General features: G+C 44.3%; 1 protein-coding gene across 1 annotated transcript in view; it reads right to left on the bottom strand.

Moving 5' to 3' along the window:
• The window catches only part of cacna1da (calcium channel, voltage-dependent, L type, alpha 1D subunit, a), a 90,880-nt gene that overhangs the window by 19,171 nt on the left and 49,209 nt on the right, over window positions 1–22,500 (bottom strand). The window contains exons 20-32 of the mRNA XM_031568577.2: window positions 22,109–22,238; window positions 21,574–21,703; window positions 19,141–19,338; window positions 17,452–17,558; window positions 15,221–15,308; window positions 14,881–14,988; window positions 14,599–14,651; window positions 14,078–14,224; window positions 12,889–13,090; window positions 11,918–12,076; window positions 9,930–10,040; window positions 8,714–8,797; window positions 961–993 (exon numbers count right to left, since the gene is read on the bottom strand). Coding sequence (XP_031424437.1) covers window positions 961–993; window positions 8,714–8,797; window positions 9,930–10,040; window positions 11,918–12,076; window positions 12,889–13,090; window positions 14,078–14,224; window positions 14,599–14,651; window positions 14,881–14,988; window positions 15,221–15,308; window positions 17,452–17,558; window positions 19,141–19,338; window positions 21,574–21,703; window positions 22,109–22,238 — 1,550 coding nt within the window. The remainder of the gene's footprint in view (window positions 1–960; window positions 994–8,713; window positions 8,798–9,929; window positions 10,041–11,917; window positions 12,077–12,888; window positions 13,091–14,077; window positions 14,225–14,598; window positions 14,652–14,880; window positions 14,989–15,220; window positions 15,309–17,451; window positions 17,559–19,140; window positions 19,339–21,573; window positions 21,704–22,108; window positions 22,239–22,500) is intronic.

The raw sequence follows: 22,500 nt of genomic DNA, 5'->3' as shown, positions 1-22,500 counted from the left end.
AGTAGGGGGCGCTACACACTGCATTCTAACCGCATGTGGTTTCCTGCTTTATATGACTTAGCTGATTAAAACCCTCTTTTTCTCTGGGGTCAAGAAATACAGGTTTAGGACCATTTGACTAAAGGTAAAGGTCTGGTATTTAGCAGACACTTCTATCCAAAGCAACTTACATCGGCATCCTGCAGTGGCCAGGAATCAAACACCGGGGGGCGAACGCTTGGAGGGCGGTCACGCTCACCACAGTACCATGAACACCATACACTGTATGGGAGATATGTAGACTATATAGGGGGAGTCAAAGCACCACCAGAAGCCCTGTTATGCCCACAGCAACGGCCTATCAGAGAGAAGGAAAGGGTGGCAGGAATGCATGCTGGGTAAGAAAACTCTCGGCCATACTTGACTTGGTCGGCTCGGAGCGGCTCGGTGCAAGCATGGCTCCAGCGGCCCAGAGTCACTCCATGCGCAGTCACAGTGGGACACACCATCACGCACCCACCCCCCTACCCATCCCCAACTATCCCTATTAGCTACAGGTCAGAGGTCACAGAGAGGTCATGACCCCTGGAGCGGACCATGCAACAGTGTCAGCCCTGCAAACGTCACGAGAGGGGGGCGCCTCCGCGGGGGCCTGGCGCTGCGCCACGTTTGGGTGACACTACCCCGCCGGCAAACAAAACCCAAGAAAGATAGAATGAAAAAAAAAAAAACAACAAACAACCAAAGCAAACCAAACAACCAACCAACAAACAAACAAATGAAGTCAAAACAAACCAACACACCCCTTTCAAAATAAAACTTAACCAAAACTAGAAGCCTATACGCAAAAACAGGAAACCTTAACACAGATAATCTTTAATCAGATAATTAAAAGAAGAAAACAACAGAAACAACATGGATAAAGCGGGGCTGAGCCCAGGAAGCGGGGGGGGGGGGGGGGGGGGGCAGAGAAGATCTTACCCCAGACTCATCCACCACGGGTGCCTCCGTGGGCTTTAAAATTCAGAGAGCTGCATTAATGACTCGCACAGCGTTAGCACAGCCTTAGCAACACCGTAGCACAGAGCTACCAGATACTCCGTTCCACCACCCACACACGACGGCACAGACACCATCACCACATTCCCATTCAACCAAACCTGAACCACAACGTCGGCACACCACTAGCAGACTCACTGCACTGCACAGCAACGTACAGTATCTCAGGACACAGACACCCTATGACTGTAGAAACACACACCACAGAGAAGCAACCTCCCTTACTGGAGGACAATACAGAACACAGAATAAGAATCCCCTCGGTCTGCTCATAATGACTACCACTTCACCCTGGGTCTGGCACATCACATTCAACAACGCAGCGCACTCACAGAACAGAGATGATTACATAACACACACACACGCACGCACACAGACACACACCAGGCAAGGACAGATACGCCAGCGTGCACAGATATGCCAGCGTGCACACACACACGCGCGCGCCCTCTCCCCCCCCCCCCACACACACACAAGGCAGTTGAGGCTAACCCTGGTGGTTACATAAAGGATTGCAGTCCAGCACTAAATGATGCACAGCACAGGAACAGGCTGACAGAACAGGACATTTATCATTATGCAACACAAAACTACTGGCCCAGTAAAGGACCTCTGGTGTCACACTTGGTCACAGAGACACACCAGTCTGTCTCGACAGCACAACTCTTAACGCAGGCAGAACATGCGAACACACACACACTCTCTGAGCGACAAGACACCGAGCTTCACACATACAGGGGGAGTAGAATCACCAAGCATCAAGGATTTAAGATTATTTCAACAATAATGAATTCAACACCAGCACTGCCTAGTTGGATCCCCTGCGTTGCAAACCGTGGCCTACTCAGTGGCTCCATGGTCCTGGGCCAGATTTGGCCCACAGCTGCTCCAGATGTGCTCTAGTTTAGAAGAGCAGATGTGACAGCGGGTTGTTCTTTGGTCCTACAGACATAGACTGCTGAGCACAGCAGTGCTGCAATGCCTGGTGAAAGTGTTTGTGTGTGAAAAACTTTCAACTACCCTCATTTTAATAAGGTGGGGATTTGAGAGAGAACACACAAGTCCCCAGAATCCAATTTAGGTGAAAACTCATCCTCCCATAGCTGTTGCACTAAATGATTAATATGAGTACTTATATCCTACAAAAGCAAATGTATAAAGGCTAAAAAATAAACTACTGCACCAAAAACGAATGAATATGGTTAACCTTTAGGGAAAAAAAGAAAATATTCGGAGGATGTATACTAATTCACACTCGCAAAATACCCTAAGTAGTAGGGGTGGGAATCTCTTGGCACCTCACGATTCGATTCGATTCCGATTCAGAGGTCAACGATTCGATTCTAAACCGATTCTCGATTCTAAACCGATTATCGATTATCAATTCTAAACCGATAAAACGGTTATCGATGCGTCTCAATTTTTAAAACATTTGAATTTGCTACTTAGAGTCTCAAATCACTTCCTACTTTGTGTTTGATAAATCAACAGATCTATTTTTTTATTAGAGAAAAAGTTTTTCCTTGTCACAATTATGACTTTCTATGAACAATGCAATAATCGATGCAGCTTGCATTTCAACACAAAATGAATATGTAAAAAAAAAAAAAAAAAAAAAAAAAATATTAATTTTTAATTAAAAAATCGATTATGAACTTTTCTGAATCGAGACAGAATCGTTCTAAAGAGAATCGAGAGAAATCGAAAAATCGATTTTTTTCCCCCACCCCTACTAAGTAGCTCCCCGGCATAGCCTGAGCTATGGTTCTATGTCCTACTAATGCAAAGGAAGCATTCCTCTGACATTTTAAAATAGGTCTCTCAGTGCTGCTTCCTGAACAGAACAGTGTGCTCACCTCTGTGTGATAACCTTCCCCAAGTGTGTTTATTTTTAGTCCAAGTATCGCAGTACTGCTCTAACACATGCACACAAGATTTATTAGGTCCTAAGTAAGATCCATTGTTTGGCATCACAAAAGACATCTCTGAAGACTTGGTCTTTTTTTGCAGAACGGGAAATCGTAAAATGTGGGGCCTTCGGGGTGTTTGTTCCTTTATGAGTGGTCGTGTGCATGAGTACGAGTGTGTGTGTGTGTGTGTGTGTGTGTGTGTGTGTGTGTGTGTGTGTGTGTGTGTGTGTGTGTGTGTGTGTGTGTGTGTGTGTGTGAGTGAGAGTGGTCGTGTGCATGAGTACGAGTGTGTGTGTGTGTGTGTGTGTGTGTGTGTGTGTGTGTGTGTGTGTGTGTGTGAGTGAGAGTGGTCGTGTGCATGAGTACGAGTGTGTGTGTGTGTGTGTGTGTGTGTGTGTGTGTGTGTGTGTGAGTGAGAGTGAGAGTGGTCGTTTGCATGAGTGTGTATTGTGTATTGTACAGTACCAAACTAAAGCCCATAGTCTCTGAATCACAAAGCCCTCTGTTCACTCAAGCTAACACAATCACACTATTTTACCTACACACTCCAATTCACACAGTCTCATACCCCATATAAAACATCCTTTCGCTCGTACACACATATACACGCATATCCACATCAACACATTCACACACACACACACACTCTAACACACTACAAATCCATTCAGTATCATACACACACACACACACACACACACACACACGGGAAACACACAGAGCAGAGGCAATGTATCGTCACAGAGAGGGGAGTTTAATCAGCGTAACCCCACTGACCTGGGGTCAGGGGTCAGGGAGCAGGCTGAAACAGGGTGGGGTGGGGTGGGGGGGGGGGGGGGCACTAGCAGTCGGTGCCATAGCACCAGAGACTCCAGACAGACATGGCCTTTTGCATGCACGGACACAATGGCAGAGCACATGGATACGGTTGAGCATGTTACCTACATATCCTCATCACTTCTCATTTGTTCACACGGGCTTAATGACATGATGTCGGCGACACGATGAGCTGCCTGATCGTACATTTATGGGAGGAAGCGGACGGGAGACCTTCTAACCCCTCCTGGTCATAGCATTGGATGAAGCTCATGCTCTCAGCGCTGTCATGTTGCAGGCAAGCTCAACACAGACGTATTCATTTGTGCATGCAAAAAGCACTCTCACACACACACACACACACACACACACACACACACACACACACACACACACACACACACACACACACACAAACTAACAAACCAACTGAAGAAGCAGCAGCCAAAGACATGAGAGAATCATCATCAGTCTTTGTTTAGCATTGCAGCAAATCATGCAGATCAACAGCACCCTTCAAAAAAGCCACCACTAGAGGGCGCTCTCACACAGACCGGTGCAGAGAGAGTGGTGCAGAGAGCGACAGAGTGGAGGTGAAGAGTAAAGGGGTAAAGGCAGAAGAAAGAAAAAAGAGACAATATATCGTAAATAAAAGAGGACAGAAAGAGGTAGCGATTGAAAGAGAGAAAAATAAATTGAGAAAAAGAAAGTGCGATAAAGAGAGCATCTGATCATGCAGCCTGGCTGAAGTTTACACACCTGCTCTACCCATGATCTCCTCTCTGAGATTTAAGAGCTTTAAAGAGCTGACTACAGGAAGACAGAACAGAACACACACGGTCACTCACAGAGGCAGCACACACACACACACACACACACACACACACACACACACACACACACACACACACACACACACCACCCCTGCAACACTGAGCAGCCATCTGCATGGTCCAATACCACTGGTCATCTCATCAACTGGCCTGCAGGGGGCAGCGAAGGACAAGTATCCTGACAAGGCTCTTAGCCTCATCTCAATCTTTGACTGAAATCTAAGTGGTTTAATTTAATTTTAAGGTGAAACATAAGACGAACACAGCTACCCCAAAGTTTAGTGACTGATTTACCCCCCCCCCCCTTAGAGCTATGCTGACATGTAATAGATGCGTCCACAGTAGGCAGTTTAGTTTGTCTTCAAGGTGCAGCACAACTGTTTTAAAAATACATTGCACCTGGTCAAACTAGAATGGAATCGATCCAAATAAACTCAAGTTTGCTATCACAATGATCAATTTAGTCTGTACGGTTGAAGTTGGACTGGACTGAGGAGTGTATAGTCTTTAACCTTGAGGAAGTCTGGACAATTCCTCTTATGATTGGACAGCTTCGCAAAACTGACAGCTTTGGATCAGAAACTGACTGACAACTAATGACTTGAAAAGGGGCTCAATACTCAGCTAGCTGTACACTGTGAGCTCCAGGGCCATTCTGTCTGGAGGTGGAACAGAAAGGAGATATGGAGAGAGAGGAGGGTCAAACTTCACAGAGACGCTACTGGATGAGACTGACCGGAGCATGGAGCGGGTGGCCAAGCGCCATCTGTAAGGAGGGGGTATGAGGTGATTGTTAGGACGTGAAATGGTGACTACATTTCCCAACATGCAATGGAAGACAGAGTAGGGACAGGAAAGACAGCAGCAACATGCCCTTTGATGGAACAGCTGTGTGGCAAACAGATTCATTCTCTACTAGGTCAGACACGATGAAACAAAATGGCCACCATGTCTGAGCTAGAGAGTGTAGATCTATAACAGCATCACAGCAACAGACACAAGCAGTGAGGAGATGGGCCACAGAAGGAGTTGATGGACATCTCCAGGGTGCCATTTGCTGGGGAGGGTGAGGGGGATTTCCCCTCTTCTGGTCTGTATACCCCTTCCTCCCCCCCCAGTGATCAATGCTACTTCATCAAAAAAAAACGTATAAAAATACCTAAAATATATATATTTAAAAAAAATATAGTGATGCGGTGCGAGAACAGTCTTTAGTGCAAACAACGATAACATCAGAAACGGACTATTACTGTCAACACACGCACTGGCGTGACAACAGAGATGACATGATGATCCTGGTTACATTAGAAAAGGATCATCGTATTTTACATGACCCTCACCATATCAATCCTACAAATATTACAACTGAGAATGCACCTACAGAAGCTACTGTTGTCAGGATAGAGGGCAACTCCCAGGCTGAGGGGAACTAATAACTCAAAACTAATAAGGTCAAATCAAATGGTAAAAGATGCATTTGAACACGTTAGTGTTCAGAATGGGGAAGGCTTTTGTTTTGCTGTAGCAAGTGTTTAAAGTTAATGGTTGGATTGTTTGACATCTGCTGGAACCAAATCGGTGAGCCTGATGCATTTAAGTTGCTGCCTAGTGAGCTACCTGGTGAAGAGTTTGTGGAGGGCGAAAAGAAAGCACTCTTTTGATCAGTCAGTTAAGCCAACTGCAGTGCAGACAAAGTCTCGTAGTAACTAAACAAACAAACAGCTGGCTAGCGCTTGCAATGCACACAATGGCCTTTCTGCTAGCTATTTAAGATAGTGCATGCTTTAGCAACTGCCAAAAACAGCCTAGTGTACTGTACAGTACATAGTGTATATATAGCTCACTGTGTATCATGATTTATTTTCATGAAGAAAGACGTTTCAACCCTCCCCTCCCCCCTCCCCCCCTTTTTGTATCCACAAATAGCACCCTGGACATCTCAAAAGGCCTTCACAACTAACTTTCCACACAAGTGGTGCTAGTTATAGAAGGCTAATTAGCTTAATGCAAATATCCATCAGAGACCTCATGAAATAAATAGTGCATCACACATAGAGGACTGAATGGAAAATACATACACATACATACATATATACACACACACACACACACACACACACACATATATAGATTTGACACAGCCACACGTACATATATACTGACAAACACACATTTATATTGAGTATGGTATACACTCACAGACACATACACTGACAAACACAACTAGGTACAAACAGTGATACTGTACAAACACATACGACCTCAGTTGCACAGACAGTATGCAGTGGAGGTAAGGACCAGACGGACGGACAAAGACGATAGACAAACAGCGACATACACAGGAAACTCCAGAGAAACAGCACCCGCAGCTCTGGGAGCTGACCGAGCAGGAGGCCAGGTGGACACTGCTCAACTCTACGCTGACGCCCTGCTGCAGAAACACTACTCTCTCTCCGTTAGATTAGCGTAGATTAGGCTCCAGCCTGGGACTACCATGCTCTCTATAGCAGCCACTGGATTACACAGATGCTCTTCTCTTGGGTGGAGGGGATCAAACACCTGTTGATAATCCCCTTGTGATCTGTGGAATGGTTTGTGTGTGTATGTGTGTATGCATGTGACTGACAAAAAAACAGTGTACATGTGTGTAGGCATGCTCATGTGTGTGTATTCTTCTAGCAATTGTGAGCATTTTCCTTGCGTGTTAGTTAGGACTTTTAGCATGTAGACAATGGCAGCAGAAGCATGCAGGGGACTCTGCCATCACAAGGCTAACACCTCACTAATCATTGTTATCCTGTTTTAGGAAACAGCTGAGCAATTAGCTGACAGGGCTTTATGGGCGGCAAACCTGAGGAACCCTAAGCTTTACAAAGGCAGAGAGAGAGAGAGACAGACAGAATTGAATGCCACTTTTACAAATGACTGAGACAATAAAACATCAGAAGACAGTAAACTTCAGAGAGAACTGCACAGCACTGAGGGAAGGGTCGACAGGCGAAGTCATTATGAAGCAGATTTACGAGCAGAGAGGAGATTTGAGTATATATATTTTTTTTGTTGTTGCCATACTTGCCTCTACAAGTTTCTATGGAAACAGAACAGAATGAATAAGAACAAGGGTTAGACAACCAAACTAATCCTGGGGTTACCATGGCAACGTGTCATTATCTTCTCGAGGAGTTGAGTCGTCCTCAACATATACCCATGCACAGTGGACACAGGTGAAAACACTCTGTACGGATGAAGGGGTTAATTCTATGGTAAATGTGTAGTGTTTCTGTATGTGTGTATTGACTGATGTCCATTTTACTGTGTGAGTGAGTGTACTAGTACCTGGCTTGGAGAGTATCACAGACAAACATAATCACAATACAGAAGTTAATGGAATGAAGCCTTGCAAAAGACCATTTATGCCCAGTTATATTTTTTGAGTTAAAAAAAATGTAAACCTTGTTTAGTCATAACTTTTTCCAGATTGAAGGTAAATATAGAAAGTAAACATCTTTCAGTTTGAGAACATAAGACACGATACCTGTCAAAAATGATATAAAGGGAAAATGTCCTCCTGAAGCCCATAACTGCTGCCTTTTACTGGATATGACAGCACAATATGGAAAGAACTGCTATAAATTCTAGGTAGGATTTAGTTAGATAGGAAGTATTTCAGAAAAAGTTCAGAAACAAACTTTTAGATGTCATCCCTGTTAAAGCTACAGGGACTACTCCACTCATGCCATACTGGCAGTGCTATGCAAGCATAACATAATTAGATCTTTTAATGGGGAATAACGCATTCATAACTCAACATTTATGAGGCAGTTATGCATGAAGGCCAGCTATAAATGTGAGAAGGTATCCAATTGATTTCCCCACCCTGCAATTTATGGTTCTGTGTATCTAAACTGGCACTGCCAAAATGAATTCCATCTCAGGATAGGCGTTGGTCTCCACTACATGACCCCGCACCAAAACGCTTCCGTGACTCACTTTGTTGATTTTGTAAGTACCACTGACGCCTATCCCCTAATGCACTGCAACAGAGAGGTGGGTTCAAAGGGCACATGGTCTTCTTGCATGGTTTCCATTCCCATATGCAGAGAAAGAGATACTTACATTGACTTCAGTGATAGCAATATCAACGACGCTACCCACTACAATTAAGGCATCAAACGTGTTCCACGCATCAGTGAAATAGTGCTGTGGATAACAGACACACACCAACCAAAGGACAAACGGAAGAGAGGAAATAGGGGAATGAAAGAGAGAGAGAGAGAGAGAGAGAGAGAGAGAGAGAGAGAGAGAGAGCGAGAGAGAAAGGAGAGAATTGAAAGAATAAAAATGGGAGGAGGGGGGTAAGACAGGTAGACAAGACAAGGGGGAAAAAAGAGAAGAGAGTTAAGATCTGAGGAATAAAAAGCAGAGTCTGAGGAGGGGAAGGGAATGGACAGATGAGAACCAGCAGCATGGCCTCAAGGGAGAGAGAAGGGAGGACTAGAAGGCCCCCCTGAAGAGGTCATGTGGTCTGCCGGCTGCAGACCAGAGGAGGAACAGGCTGTTGTGGCATACTTACATCAATCTCACTCAGAACTATGTCTACTAAGCTCCCCATCACAACCACGGCGTCAAAAACGTTCCACGCGTCCCCAAAATACCCCTTTGGGAAGCATTGGGGGTGTGATGGTGGGAGTTTGGGGGGGGGAGGGGGGGGGCAACAAAAAATTGCAGGATTTTTAATCTAATTATAAAATGAATAGATACATTTAATTAATTGTAAATTACTTTCAACAAAATAAAAATGCAAATGTGTGAGAGACATTCAGGAAACTCTAAAATCTAGCCTCAGTCAGCATGCATATAATCAATTTTGAGAGAGAGAGAGAGCGCTGGTGTTAAGAATAGAAGTCACATGGCAGGCTCTAGATAGTGCACCACACACAGGGTCTTACTGGGTCCCGTTTCTTCCTCTCAACACACAGCTGTGGGGGCGTGGAGGGGGGGGGGGGGGGGGGGGTGAAGGAAGGAGGGGCACCGATCATTACATCATTTCATCAGGACACAACACTTCAACAGAGGACAATGGTATGCCTACAGTGTGATTATCACAACCTACTTTTAATCATCAAGAGAGAGTGTGTGTGTGTGAGTAAGAGAGACAGACAGAGAGAAAGAGAGAGAGAGAGACAGAGACACCTGAGAGAGAGAGAGAGAGAAAGAGAGAGAGAGAGAAAAAAACAGGGCAAGAGAGAGAGAGAGAGAGAGAGAGAGAGAGAGAGAGAGTTTTAGCTTCTTTGAGTGTGTGTCATTCACTAAAGAGTGAATTGGAAAGTACCCTGGGTTTGAAGGCAATCAGTTTGAGAACCATCTCCACCGTGAACACAGCCGTGAAGACCATGTTGAGGATGTCCATCACATAGTTGAAGAGCGGAGACTGGCCGTAGTGCTGAAGAGAGGGGAAAGGAGGAAGATGAAGGAATGAGGGGCGGCAGTGGTACAGGAGGTAAAGAAGTCGTTTAGTAATCAGAAGGTTGCTAGTTCGATTCCCTGTCGAAGTGTCCTTGAGCAAGGCACTGAACCCCTAATTGCTCCTGATGTGCAGTGTGCCATCAGTGTAAATGTAAAATGTGTATACATTGTAAGTCGCACATATGTAAGTCGCTTTGGATAAAAGCGTCTGCTAAATGACTAAATGTAATGTAATGTAAATGAATGAGACGACTACTGTGTAAGAAAAGCAGAATTAACACAGTAGTTGTGATGTTTCCCTCCTTTAACTACCACAATCGTTCTGTTAATGCATGGTGTCTTCACGCTTGTGTTTGGCCTATTGTGGGTAAATAAATCCCTGCCAATTTAAGATAGTGAGATTGAAGGGTTTAGAAAATTCTGTTTAGGTTTTGTATTTCAGAAGTATTCCTTCCATATAAAGTTATCTGGGGGAGATGCAGTGCGGGCCTCATTTACTAACAGAATTGCGCCCACTTCAGGCGTAATTTCTGCGCAAAATGCAGATCAAGACATGGAACCGTATTTACAGAGGTGGCGCACTTGAGTAAAAACGCAGATTGCCTGCTGTTGGGAGGGTATAAGGGAAAGTGGGTGTTCGTCGCGAAGAGATGGGAGGAGATGCGCAAAGTGCGCCTAATTATGATTCCGTGGTATTTACTAAAACTGCCTGACGAGAGCGTGTCTCTAATTTGCGTGAGAATTCTCCGCCTCATAAAAGCAGGTCTAAACCAGGTCTGTTCCATTTGTAACGAAGCAAGAGGTGTTTTAGCATGACATATCAGCTGCTAAATGAAAACTATCTGCGTGCGAGAAATTTGACACAATTCATTTAAAAAAAAAAAAAAAATGTTATTTGTTTAAATTTCATATAGGCATATAAAAAATTGTCCCACCAGCTAGCTGTTCGGCCAGGTCTTACCCAGAATTGCCGCTCCACGTAGGGTTTAAACCATATTCGTTGCCTTTTTCACCCATCGTTCAAGCACACCAAGTACAGTGCTTGCCTTCTGCGTAGGAGTAACGCGTATCTATTCAGGAAAAGTACTTGTACCTGAAGTACACTAACTAAACTAAGTAAATTGTAGAGACAGAGCAGCATTTTCATTTCACCTTCCATGTTTATTTTGATGTTATAGCCTCTCGAGCGCAAGCTACCCCCAGTGCCATGGCAACCGAACGTCCCTGTCCACAATAAACGCATGTTCACAAAGAGTGTCCCCTTCCTAACATTAGATGGCATCACAGTGTAAAAAGGATGAAATAACAATCACAGAAATGTAAGGCACCTGCACTGAACAGAAGGGAAAGGCACCTATTCGGTCCTGTTCGACCCTTAAAAGGCAAAGATGACCCACACTGTGCATGAAGTGATGCAGTAACAACGCAAAGAGTTTTCAAATGTATCCGCTTAGGGTAGCTTTTTGGAAAAGCACCGTTTTCAGTGTCAGAATACGCTGTTTTAGTGTGGACGGAAGGGCTAAAGGGAGAAATTTTGCTGTAACCTCATGAACCAAAAGCTCTAATTCTAATTCTATCTCATCATCCATGGTGGCAGGAACACGCAGGGCCGTTCTCCCCTATTTTAGCGGCACGCTAATAACACTAGAGGGTGGAGTAAGGCGCTGATTACGCAACGAGGTTCTTGTTTGATAAACACTACGCAAAATGCGGAAACACATCGTGCGCTACATGCGGTTTGGCAAAGGCGCTGATTACGCTGCGCTCGCAAATGTTAGTAAATGAGGCCCTGAGTGTGTTGGTGTGCGTGTTGGTGTGTGACCTATGTAGGTGTGTGTCAGGCGCAGCACTCACCTGCACTGCCAGACACAGCGTGTTGAGCATGATGAGCACAAACATGATGTACTCAAAGCCGGTGGAGTTCACCACGTACCAGAACTTATACTGGTACGGGTTCTTGGGGATGTACCTCCGGAGAGGCCTCGCCTTCAGGGCGTACTCCACACACTGACGCTAGAGCAGGGACACAAATACAACACAGACATTGATTTACTCAAACACAGACATTTACTCTATTGATTTACTCAAACACATGTATTTACTCCATTGATTTACTCAAACACAGACATTTACTCAAACACAGACATTTACTCTATTGATTTACTCAAACACATGTATTTACTCCATTTATTTACTCAAACACAGACATTTACTCCATTTATTTACTCAAACACAGACATTTACTCTATTGATTTACTCAAACACAGACATTTACTCCATTGATTTACTCAAACACAGACATTTACTCTATTGATTTACTCAAACACAGACATTTACTCCATTGATTTACTCAAACACAGACATTTACTCTATTGATTTACTCAAGCATGCATCCGCACACCTACAGACAGTTGACCATTACAGATATACATTTGCTCAAATATATTGATGTACTCTGGTGCAGCCGACCATGCATCAATAATCACACCTAAAGACAGTCACACACACTAAGAGAACCACATGCAATACACCCAGTCACCACACTAAGAGAACCACACGCAATACACCCAGTCACACACACTAAGAGAACCACATGCAATATACCCAGTCACCACACTAAGAGAACCACACGCAATACACCCAGTCACACACACTAAGAGAACCACATGCAATACACCCAGTCACCACACTAAGAGAACCACATGCAATACACCCAGTCACCACACTTAGAGAACCACATGCAATACACCCAGTCACACAGACACCAAGTGCACACACACACACACACACACACACACACACACACACACACTGCGTTTTCTAACCTGGTTCTTGTCCAGTTCACAGTTCTTATACTCCTTTTCTCCCTGCTCCTGAAAGGTGACGATGACGAAACCCACAAAGATGTTCATCATGAAGAAGGCGATGATGATGATGTAGATGATGAAGAAGATGGAGATTTCCACACGGTAGTTGTAGATGGGTCCAAGGTTCTCCCTGTTAGAGTCAATGGCTTTATACAGCAGCCTGGAAAACAGAGGGACAAGAAAAAAATAATAATTCAATGAATTAAATAAAACATGTATAAACATGTACAACAACAAAGAAATATTTAATTAAAACAAAGCAATATTTGTACCACAAGGCCCTACTTAATAAGACAAACAGTGTTACTCAGTGTGACTAATCTTATTAATCAAAATGTAACAATCACAAATGGTCCCATGTGCCACAGTGAGCATTCTCTTTGTGTCATCCTCATGTACCACAAATGGGTCCTCAGGACGGTCACTTTTCATTCCTGGCCTGGAGTCAGATTGCAGTAATGGGGCAGTGGAGGGAGCATTACTGTGATTAGAGCCACAGATTTGATGTCCAACCCCCAACCCACTCCACTCCACTCCACCCCACTCCACCTCAGCCCCCTCACCAGCTGACTACATCCCCACTGGGGCTGTATCTGGCTCTCAGCTCTCTGCTCTCTGCTCTCTGCTCTGGGCTCTACTATCTGGCTCTCTGCTCTCTGCTCTCTGCTCTCGCACTGATCCAGCTCTCTGCGCTCTGCTCTCTGCTCTCTCACTGATCCAGCTCTCCCTGGTGAACTCAAAGAGACTGACTGGAGCTAACTGACTAGCAATCAAACACATTCCCCTACAGTGATTTCAAGGACCCAGGAGACAGGCCTGTTGAGGGCAGCGTACTGCTTGGGGATGAGCCAATTAAAGTGAAGGCCTGTGTGTGGTAAAATAGGTGAGGGAAGCTCCCAAATGTGCAGTTGGGTTATGCTTGTATAACAGTACATTACACACATAACCTCAACACAACCATGACTGAATTCATAATTTTCTCACTCCCACTAGTTGAATTCCATGTGTGGCTAAATGAACACTTTTGTTAGTAGCTGCCTTTACTGGGTCCTCTTTTTGTATTCGTCCTCTCATTGCTAAGCCGAGGTGTGTGATGGTGTGAATGGTGTGTGATGATGTGAATGGTGCGCAGAGAAGTGTGTCTTACGATGGCCAGCCCTCGAAGGTGGAGACCGTGAACAGAGCCATCATGGCCATGAGCACATTGTCGAAGTTGAAGTCACTGTTGTGCCAATGTCTCCTCTCAATGCTGGGCAGGTTGACGTTCCCATCCTTGTACAATATATAGGTTCCCCTGGGAATGAATGGAGAGATAGATCATGCAGAGTGGGCATGATAGGGTTACACAACACTATGAAAAGGTAGTTCCACAGTACATTATAGGGTGTACGACTAACAGAGTTTAGTTCTAAATATAAATGGCAATGCAGGGCTTCATAGGGCATCAAGGGGCTTCTTAAATAGCTTCCAAATGAAAGTTACCAAAACAATGTCCATCAACATAGACGGTGCTGAATGCTGTGGGTTTCTCAGTGTGTGTGTGTGTGTGTGTGTGTGTGTGTGTGTGTGTGTGTGTGAGAAAGAGTGTGTGTGTGTGTGTGTGTGTGTGTGTGTGTGTGTGTGAGAAAGAGTGTGTGTGTATGCTGATAGATTATCAGCGTGACTGACTTGCACTCCTCAGGGCTGGACTTGGCCTCATCTGTGCATCGATAAAACTTCCCCTGTGGACAGGAAACAGTTCGCCCAAAAAAAACACACACACACACAAGCGCACGCACACACACACACGCGCACACACACACACACACACACACACACACACACAACGCCTTAAACCAAATGCTACCGCGATGACCTTGATCACAATACTAACCGTAAACAAAGTGTAAGTAACGACTATTTTTAGGCCTGGAACCAGACATAACCTCCATGGAGAGTTGGAGAACTGACCTTGAAGAGCTGCACCCCTATGCAGGCGAACATGAACTGCAGCAGCGTGGTGACAATCATGATGTTGCCGATGGTCCTGATGGCCACAAACACACACTGCACCACGTGCTGCGAGAGGAGAGGGAGACAGAGAGGGGAGGTGAACACAGCTCTCAAAGCGAGCGTACTGCAACCCTTCCACTGGCTTTTCTGTTCAGTTCATTATTTCCCTGATAAAACTGTCAATGGTGACCTCCTACGTGTGTGTCACACCATACTGCAGAAATATGGGAGTGGAGAAATCTAGAAGGGAGAAGTGGGCAGCAGGACGAAGAGTGAGGAAGAGGACGCTGTGGCGCACCTTCAGACCCTTGGCTCTGTTGATGGCCCTGAGGGGACGCAGCACTCGCAGCACACGCAGGATCTTCACCACGGAGATGGCTGATGACCTGTGTGGGCAGACAACCGCACGTCGGCAGTGAAACACACAGAAACACACACATCCATCCTCCAAACACACATCAGCAGTGAAACACACAGAAACACACACATCCAACCACACGTCGGCAGTGAAACACACAGACACACACACACACACACATCCATCCTCCAAACACACATCGGCAGTGAATCACACAGAAACACACACATCCAAACACACGTCGGCAGTGAAACACACACATCCAACCACACGTCGGCAGTGAAACACACAGAAACACACACATCCATCCTCCAAACACACATCAGCAGTGAAACACACAGAAACACACACATCCATCCTCCAAACACACGTCAGCAGTGAAACACACAGAAACACACACATCCATCCTCCAAACACACGTCAGCAGTGAAACACACAGAAACACACACATCCATCCTCCAAACACACGTCAGCAGTGAAACACACAGAAACACACACATCCATCCTCCAAACACACATAACAGCATCCTTACTCTAACAATAGACCACACATGCTATTTTGAAATAAGGCTTAATACAAGAGTGAGAATGGGCCTCACAGCCCCCCTCCACTTCAGGATGGTTGGGTCTAGTCCAGGGCAAGCTAGTGTAATGGTGAAGAACACAGCAAACAACGTGGAGTCCCGTGAAAATAGTGCAGATAGTCCCGGCAAATAACAAACAAAAAGACTTTCAACAAAGAAAATAAATCTAAAATGAACTAAACGGTTATTCAATAGATAGATTAGACGGTTATTCAATAGATAGATTAGACGGTTATTCAATAGACTACATACCACTTTTCTCAGTAAAAATACAAAGAAAACCACCCTCAGCCAGCTGTCCCAATCAGACCCCCCTCCACTTCATCAATCATCCAATCATCTGAATTGGTCAATACTTGGGGCTACCCATTGTGTCAGATACAACTATCAACAAGGTATTACCACAAGGTAAAATAAACAGTTACTGTGCGTTTTCTTATTAATTATATCCCCTTAATAGATCAGTCATAACATTCAGTATCATGGTACATCAATAAACAGAGTCTAACTATCCCCGCACTAACCAGTCAGTCACTTTCCCCATCCCACTTCAGGTAAAGTATTCCTTTATATGGGGCGCACATTTCAATTGGGGGAGCAAACTGTTGTGGGACCGGGAACCAGGAAGTGGAAGCTGTTAACGTATGCGTGTGTTGGTAAGTGAAATTAATGGATTAACGGAACGGAATGTGTTAATGGAGCAGAATCGGCAGGTACTTCCCCAATTGCTGGGATGTTGGAGGATATTGCGTGAGTAACTGAACGTTTTGCGTTATGCGATCGTGGTGAATGATGAATGAAATCAAGACCACGGTTGCTGGCACCGCGTTAGGCTTCATAGAAGTGTGTTATGAGCAGAGGGTATTAAGATATCCAGGGGCGTCGTGACAGGGGAGGCAAAGCAGGCAACTTCCTAGGGCCCTGAGCCGGAAGGGGCCCCCCCAAGGATCTCTGATCACATTATCCACAGCAACAACAACTGCGTGAGAGGAACCCCCCTCAAAAACAAGACTTTTGTGCGGGACAGTATAATGAGAACACCCAGAAACCCCCTTTGGAGGCCCATACCATTAGCTTGCGAATAAGAGCTTCGTTATTACAGCATGGCAACACTGTGAAATGCAACTACCTGCTGTCATACTCAAAATGAAAGTGCAGGCAATAGAAGAAGATATTCACTTTGTGTGGAATGTGCTTGAGCTGGTGTGACAGTGTACAGCGCTTTAGCATAATCCAGAATGTGGCCAAGACTGTGGATTAAGAAGTTAGGCATATTCTGTTTTCTCTGACGGAGATTTGTTTAAGTTCCATCCCCACAGCCAGATGGGTTTGCTAATGAATGTAGGATACATTTATCCCAATGACAGTGCCTTGCCTTCCAAAATATCTATTCTGTATAAGGGGGCCCATGCTCATATCTATTCTGTATAAGGGGGACCATGCTCAGACTTTCGCTTCGGGAACCCAGAACCCCTAGAAATGTCCCTGAAGATATATGGGATACATTGACAAATAAGAACACAATACAAAATGAGACAGCACAAATGGAATTCCTTTTCTTCAGAATTAGAAGAAACGGGCACTTACTGGATGCCAAAGGACACCAAGGAGACCCCCACTACCAGCAGGTCCAGCAGGTTGAAGTAGTTGCGGCAAAAAGCCCCCTTGTGGAGGAATGCTCCGTATGTGGTCATCTGAGGAGTGGGTGGAGAGGGTTACTGCTCCCTTCGCAAACACAAGGCTCACACCAGCAACACATGAGCATCACATCACCCACACCCGCAAATTCTCTGATACACACATACACACACACACACACACACACACACACACACAGATCCACTCTTTTGGGCCACTCGAGTTTCGGGGTGGCGAGCAGTTAACTGTATGCTACAGCTAATGCTTATGCTATCAATCGCCAAACCCACACGGCTTAAGTCAGCATGAATGTAGTAGTAAGTCATTCCTTTCTCAATACGCAAGAGGATGCCCTGCAATAAAACATGCTATTTGTTGCTGAGCCAGGAAGCAGCCAGTATCAGGGGATAGAGGTAGAGAGTAGGGGAAGAGAGAGAAAAGGGAAGAGAGGGAAAGAGAGAGCAAGAACCAGAACTACCAGAGAGAAGGAAAGAGAGAGAGAGAGAGAGAGAGAGAGAGAGAGAGACAGGAGGCCAGCAGTAAGATTGATAGAGCGATTGGAAAACTGAATACCCTTACTGACACATTCATGTGTGCCGCTCTGTAGTTTTCTCCAAGAAGCACATTCCACCCGAGGAGTTCTTAACTAGCTGGGGAAGAGGAGGAGGTCCTGACCTCCTCTCCTCCCTTACACTCTAAGCAGGCAGAGAAAAAAAATCAGCCAGAAAAGGAAAAAATAAGTCTCTCCAAATCATAAAAGTAAAGTAAAGGATTTGAATCTCCCAAGTGCATATAAATCCAGAGGTCAGCAGAAACTCCAAATAGAGCCTGAGTTGTGCCAGGAGACATTCAGAAAAAGGCCCCAGCCAGTGGTAAGAATCGGGAGGTTGTGCTGCCCCCTAAGGTTCTGGAAGACACACTACATTTATATGCACTGAGAGGTTCAGGGGAGAGCAGACGGCACCATGCTCCTGCAGGTTGTGCCCCCTCTTTTATGGATTTTGAATATCACACTGAGTCAGATGTGAGAGGGATGAATGGGGCTTTGGATGTGGCAGGCTTGACTTCTCCCCCCTCTTCTGCAATGGGTATTTTGATCCCAAAAGGGTTTGCAAACCTAGACACAGTCAAAGCCATGTGTTTAAACTGCATACGTGTCACTGCACAAAGAGTTGCATCATTCTGTTTAGTTTGTTTTGACCCCCCCCCCCATAATAGAGAAAGAACAGGTGCTACTATACCCATTCACCAAACCTGGTTTTAATGATGGAAATCCCAACCCGCTTTCTCTTTATACCAATTAAGAAACTGTATCTGGGAATGTTCTTGGAATTCTCTCGGAATATGCTTTTCCCTATCCAATGAAGGGCTTTCTAGCAACTCAAACAACTCTTGCAATTGATTTTTTTTGTCATGGACTGTGGGCTTTATGGTGTTCTGATCAGATGAGTTGAAATGCTCTTAAGTTTCACGTGTTTCTAAAAGAGGTGCCAGTTGTTTTGGAAGAAAAGTAGAGTAAAAGAAAAGCAAAATAATAATAGAAAAAAAGGCGAAGGCGAATCAAGCCAGGTTGCATTGGTAGGTGACACACAGGGAGAGAAATGCAGCAAGGCTCTCTGTGTCCTTATAAGGGGTTACCTTCAACACGATCTCAAATGTAAACATACTAGTGAAGACATAATCAGCATAGCCTAGGACCTGGAAAGCAACCACATGGTGTACAGTGTTACTGACTGTCATGGCACAAGACACACAGACACGGAACATGCTATTTACCTTCAGCACGATCTCAACTGTAAAGATAGCCGTGAACGCATAGTCAAAGTAACCAAGTATCTGCAAAAAGCAATGTATATGTTTAACAGAGATTAAAAGGCATTTGTTTTCTTTCTTCACAGAGATGGGTGTGATTCTGCCAGGCTTAAATCTGAAGTGAGGGAGTGGGGCTTCATACGGTCTAGGCCTGGTGGCCTACATGAGCCCAATGACCCACTGATGAGCAAAAACACAGGGTTGTTTTTTTTTATAGCGTTAACAATCCATCTATATCCAAACTCTGCACAGCTTTCATACACTATCATACCTTCAGGCTAATAGAAGCAAGACATCAGACTGTATGCTAATTACCTAGCAATCTGGGTTAGCATTCAGGTGGTACTGACACATTAACGGCATGCTAAAGCCACACTGCCACCTCAAATTAGAGCTCTTGTGAGATTTCATGACAGTTTTTGCTCCCCTAGGATTACGATAATAATTTTTCTTTGTTTTATGCTGGTAGAATCAAGCCCAAAACATCTGAACACAAACATCAACGTAGAGTGAAGGACACAAATATCATGACAAATTATAACATTACAACCTATGACTGAAAAATTATGAATTAGTTAGAAATGATATTAATTATTTCATCATGTAATGACATGCATTCTTACACTGAACCATCTAAATACAGAGACTAACCATACAAATATGTAACTAAGACTACATCATGGTGCCTAAAATCACTCTTTTATTCTGTCCTGCCATCTTCTTGAATGAGACTCCTGTAAAACAAGTGCACCTATGGCTCCATCCGTGTCCAAATAATGAGGCTGCGTCGCTTCATTTCCGTGTGAACACTTAGCAAAGAACCTGTAAAATAAACCGAGCCGTCAACCGACTCAGTTGTTAGGCTTCTATTTATAAATGTGTCCCTTAAAATATCTGCAACACAGATGAGAATAAACTCGTCATGATACTTCATGTCCCTCCCAAAAGAACAGATATTATGCTCACAAAGAAACCCACCTTATTTGAATAGCCCATTTTAAATCCACAAACAGCTAGTCATTTATCTACAAAATGTCAAAAAAGCCCTAACATCACTGTCAATTAACTGTCAATTAACTAGCCTTTTTTTGTCAATATACAGTTGGGGTTGGGAAGATTACTTTTATGTTACCTAAATAGGTTATAGATCACTAGTTACCTTGTTAAAAATGTAATTACTAATGTAACTATTTAAATGACTTAATCAAAGCCAAGTAACTAACATTTAATTACTTTATATTACTTTTAGATTGGCAGACGAGAGGTGGTGCAAATTCAAACAAGAGAAACAATCAGAAACAACTTACAAGATTTGAGCGCATACTGCCAAATGAATGAACCTGTCTAGACTGCGAAAAGATGCAAAGCAACAGAATGACTGATGTGTTCTTCATATAAGCTGTAAAGCTTTTTACCGAAAAGAATATCTTCAGATGTAACCCTTTTTAAATCACCAACATTTTGGTCAGTTAATTCGATATTTTTTTCAGTAACTGTAATAGATTACAATTACGTTTATTTTCCAATTACGTAACTCCGGTAAATGTAACTAGTTACTTCCCAACCCCGGTATGCAGTATATGGCAGAAAAAATAAGGGCTTTCAAAATAAAGTGGGACTCAAAATTCTGTTCTAATACTGATACCTTCACAGGTGTAAGTTACTGGCACAAGACAGTGGCACAAGACAAATGCATAACCAATCAGTTATAAAGCTCTGGATAAAATACATGCAGCATGACAGTATGCAACAACACATTTTTAGGAAATACTAATGCCACAACAATGTCACAAATCACGGCTCAGTCACGGCAGACATGTCAAACACATCACAAGGATTGGTCACTTCCTGATGCCTCCACATGAATGAGGCTCTCAGCGAAGAGCACTGCCATCGCCCCTCCAGTGCAAATGCCTCAAAGGATCATGGGGAAAAGGACACTAACAAAGTGGGGAAGGACTATTACTGTGACAAAAACACTATTAACATCTTATTAACTCCTGGGAGTCCGTGGCGTTGTCGCCGAAACAGAGACAAATGAGATCAGTTGAAAGACTAAGGTCACCATTAGGCTATTGATTGGCCCGTGCACTATTATTACCAATAACACCCGACTATGTCATGTAGATATAAACACATCACAGCAAAATCACTGCTGGTTACTAGGTCAGACAGTGTTGAGGGTCTGGGCTGGGAAGAGAGGGGAGGGGAGGGGAGGAGGCATTGACACATCGGAGGGCATTCGACCACAGCACTTACGATGTTCCGCGCAGAGAAGTTTCTGATAGGGTCCTCGGCGGCCAACGAGGCAGAACTAAGCATGATGAAGACGAGGATGAGGTTGGTGAAGATGTGGTGGTTAATCAGCTTGTGGCAGGCCACACGAATTCTTCAGGAGGGAGAAAAACACAAATTATGTTTTAGTTAGTTGGTTAATTGGTTCATTCTTTACACTGTTCTCAGTGTCACCTGGTATACATGATGGGACCATTTAAGGTAGGCTACAGTCTGTCAAACTAAAGTTCCTTTTATTTTTGGATCAGATTAGCTTTTAGTTTATTAGTTTTAAGTTGAGTAGCTATATGTTTGTGTGTGTGTGTGTGTGTGTGTGTGAGAGAGAGAAAGAGAGAGAGAGAGAGAGGGAGACATATGGTTTGGTACTACTGAAGATGAAGAATGAGAGAGAGAGAGAGAGAGGGAGACATACGGGTTCGTACTACTGAAGATGAGAGAGAGAAAGAGAGAGAGAGAGAGAGAGAGGGAGAGAGAAAGAGAGAGAGAGAGGGAGACATACGGGTTGGTAGTGCTGAAGATGAAGAATGCACTGCCTTCTGGGATAGGAGTAATCTTCTCCTTTTTAACGAGTTCTGAGATGGCGGGGCGTGGACCTGATGGAACTTCAGGTTCATCCTCCTCCTCCTCTCCTGTACATGCAAAAACAGCAGGTCACACACACACACACACAATCAGAATCAGAATCAGAATCAGGTTTTATTGGCCAAGTAAGTTTGCACAAACAAGGAATGTGACTTGGTAAAGTGGCTCTCTTATACATCACAACACAAAACAATACCAACAGTGCAACGGTCTAAGAAGTCTAAAACACAACCAAACACACACACACACAAACACACACACACAACCAAACACACACACACAAACACACACACACACACACACACACAC

Source organism: Clupea harengus, chromosome 5 (genome assembly GCF_900700415.2).
Source record: "Clupea harengus chromosome 5, Ch_v2.0.2, whole genome shotgun sequence".
Classification (NCBI taxonomy): Eukaryota; Metazoa; Chordata; class Actinopteri; order Clupeiformes; family Clupeidae; genus Clupea; species Clupea harengus.
Note: the sequence above shows the minus strand (reverse complement) of the source record. Positions and strands in the feature narration are given on the sequence as shown.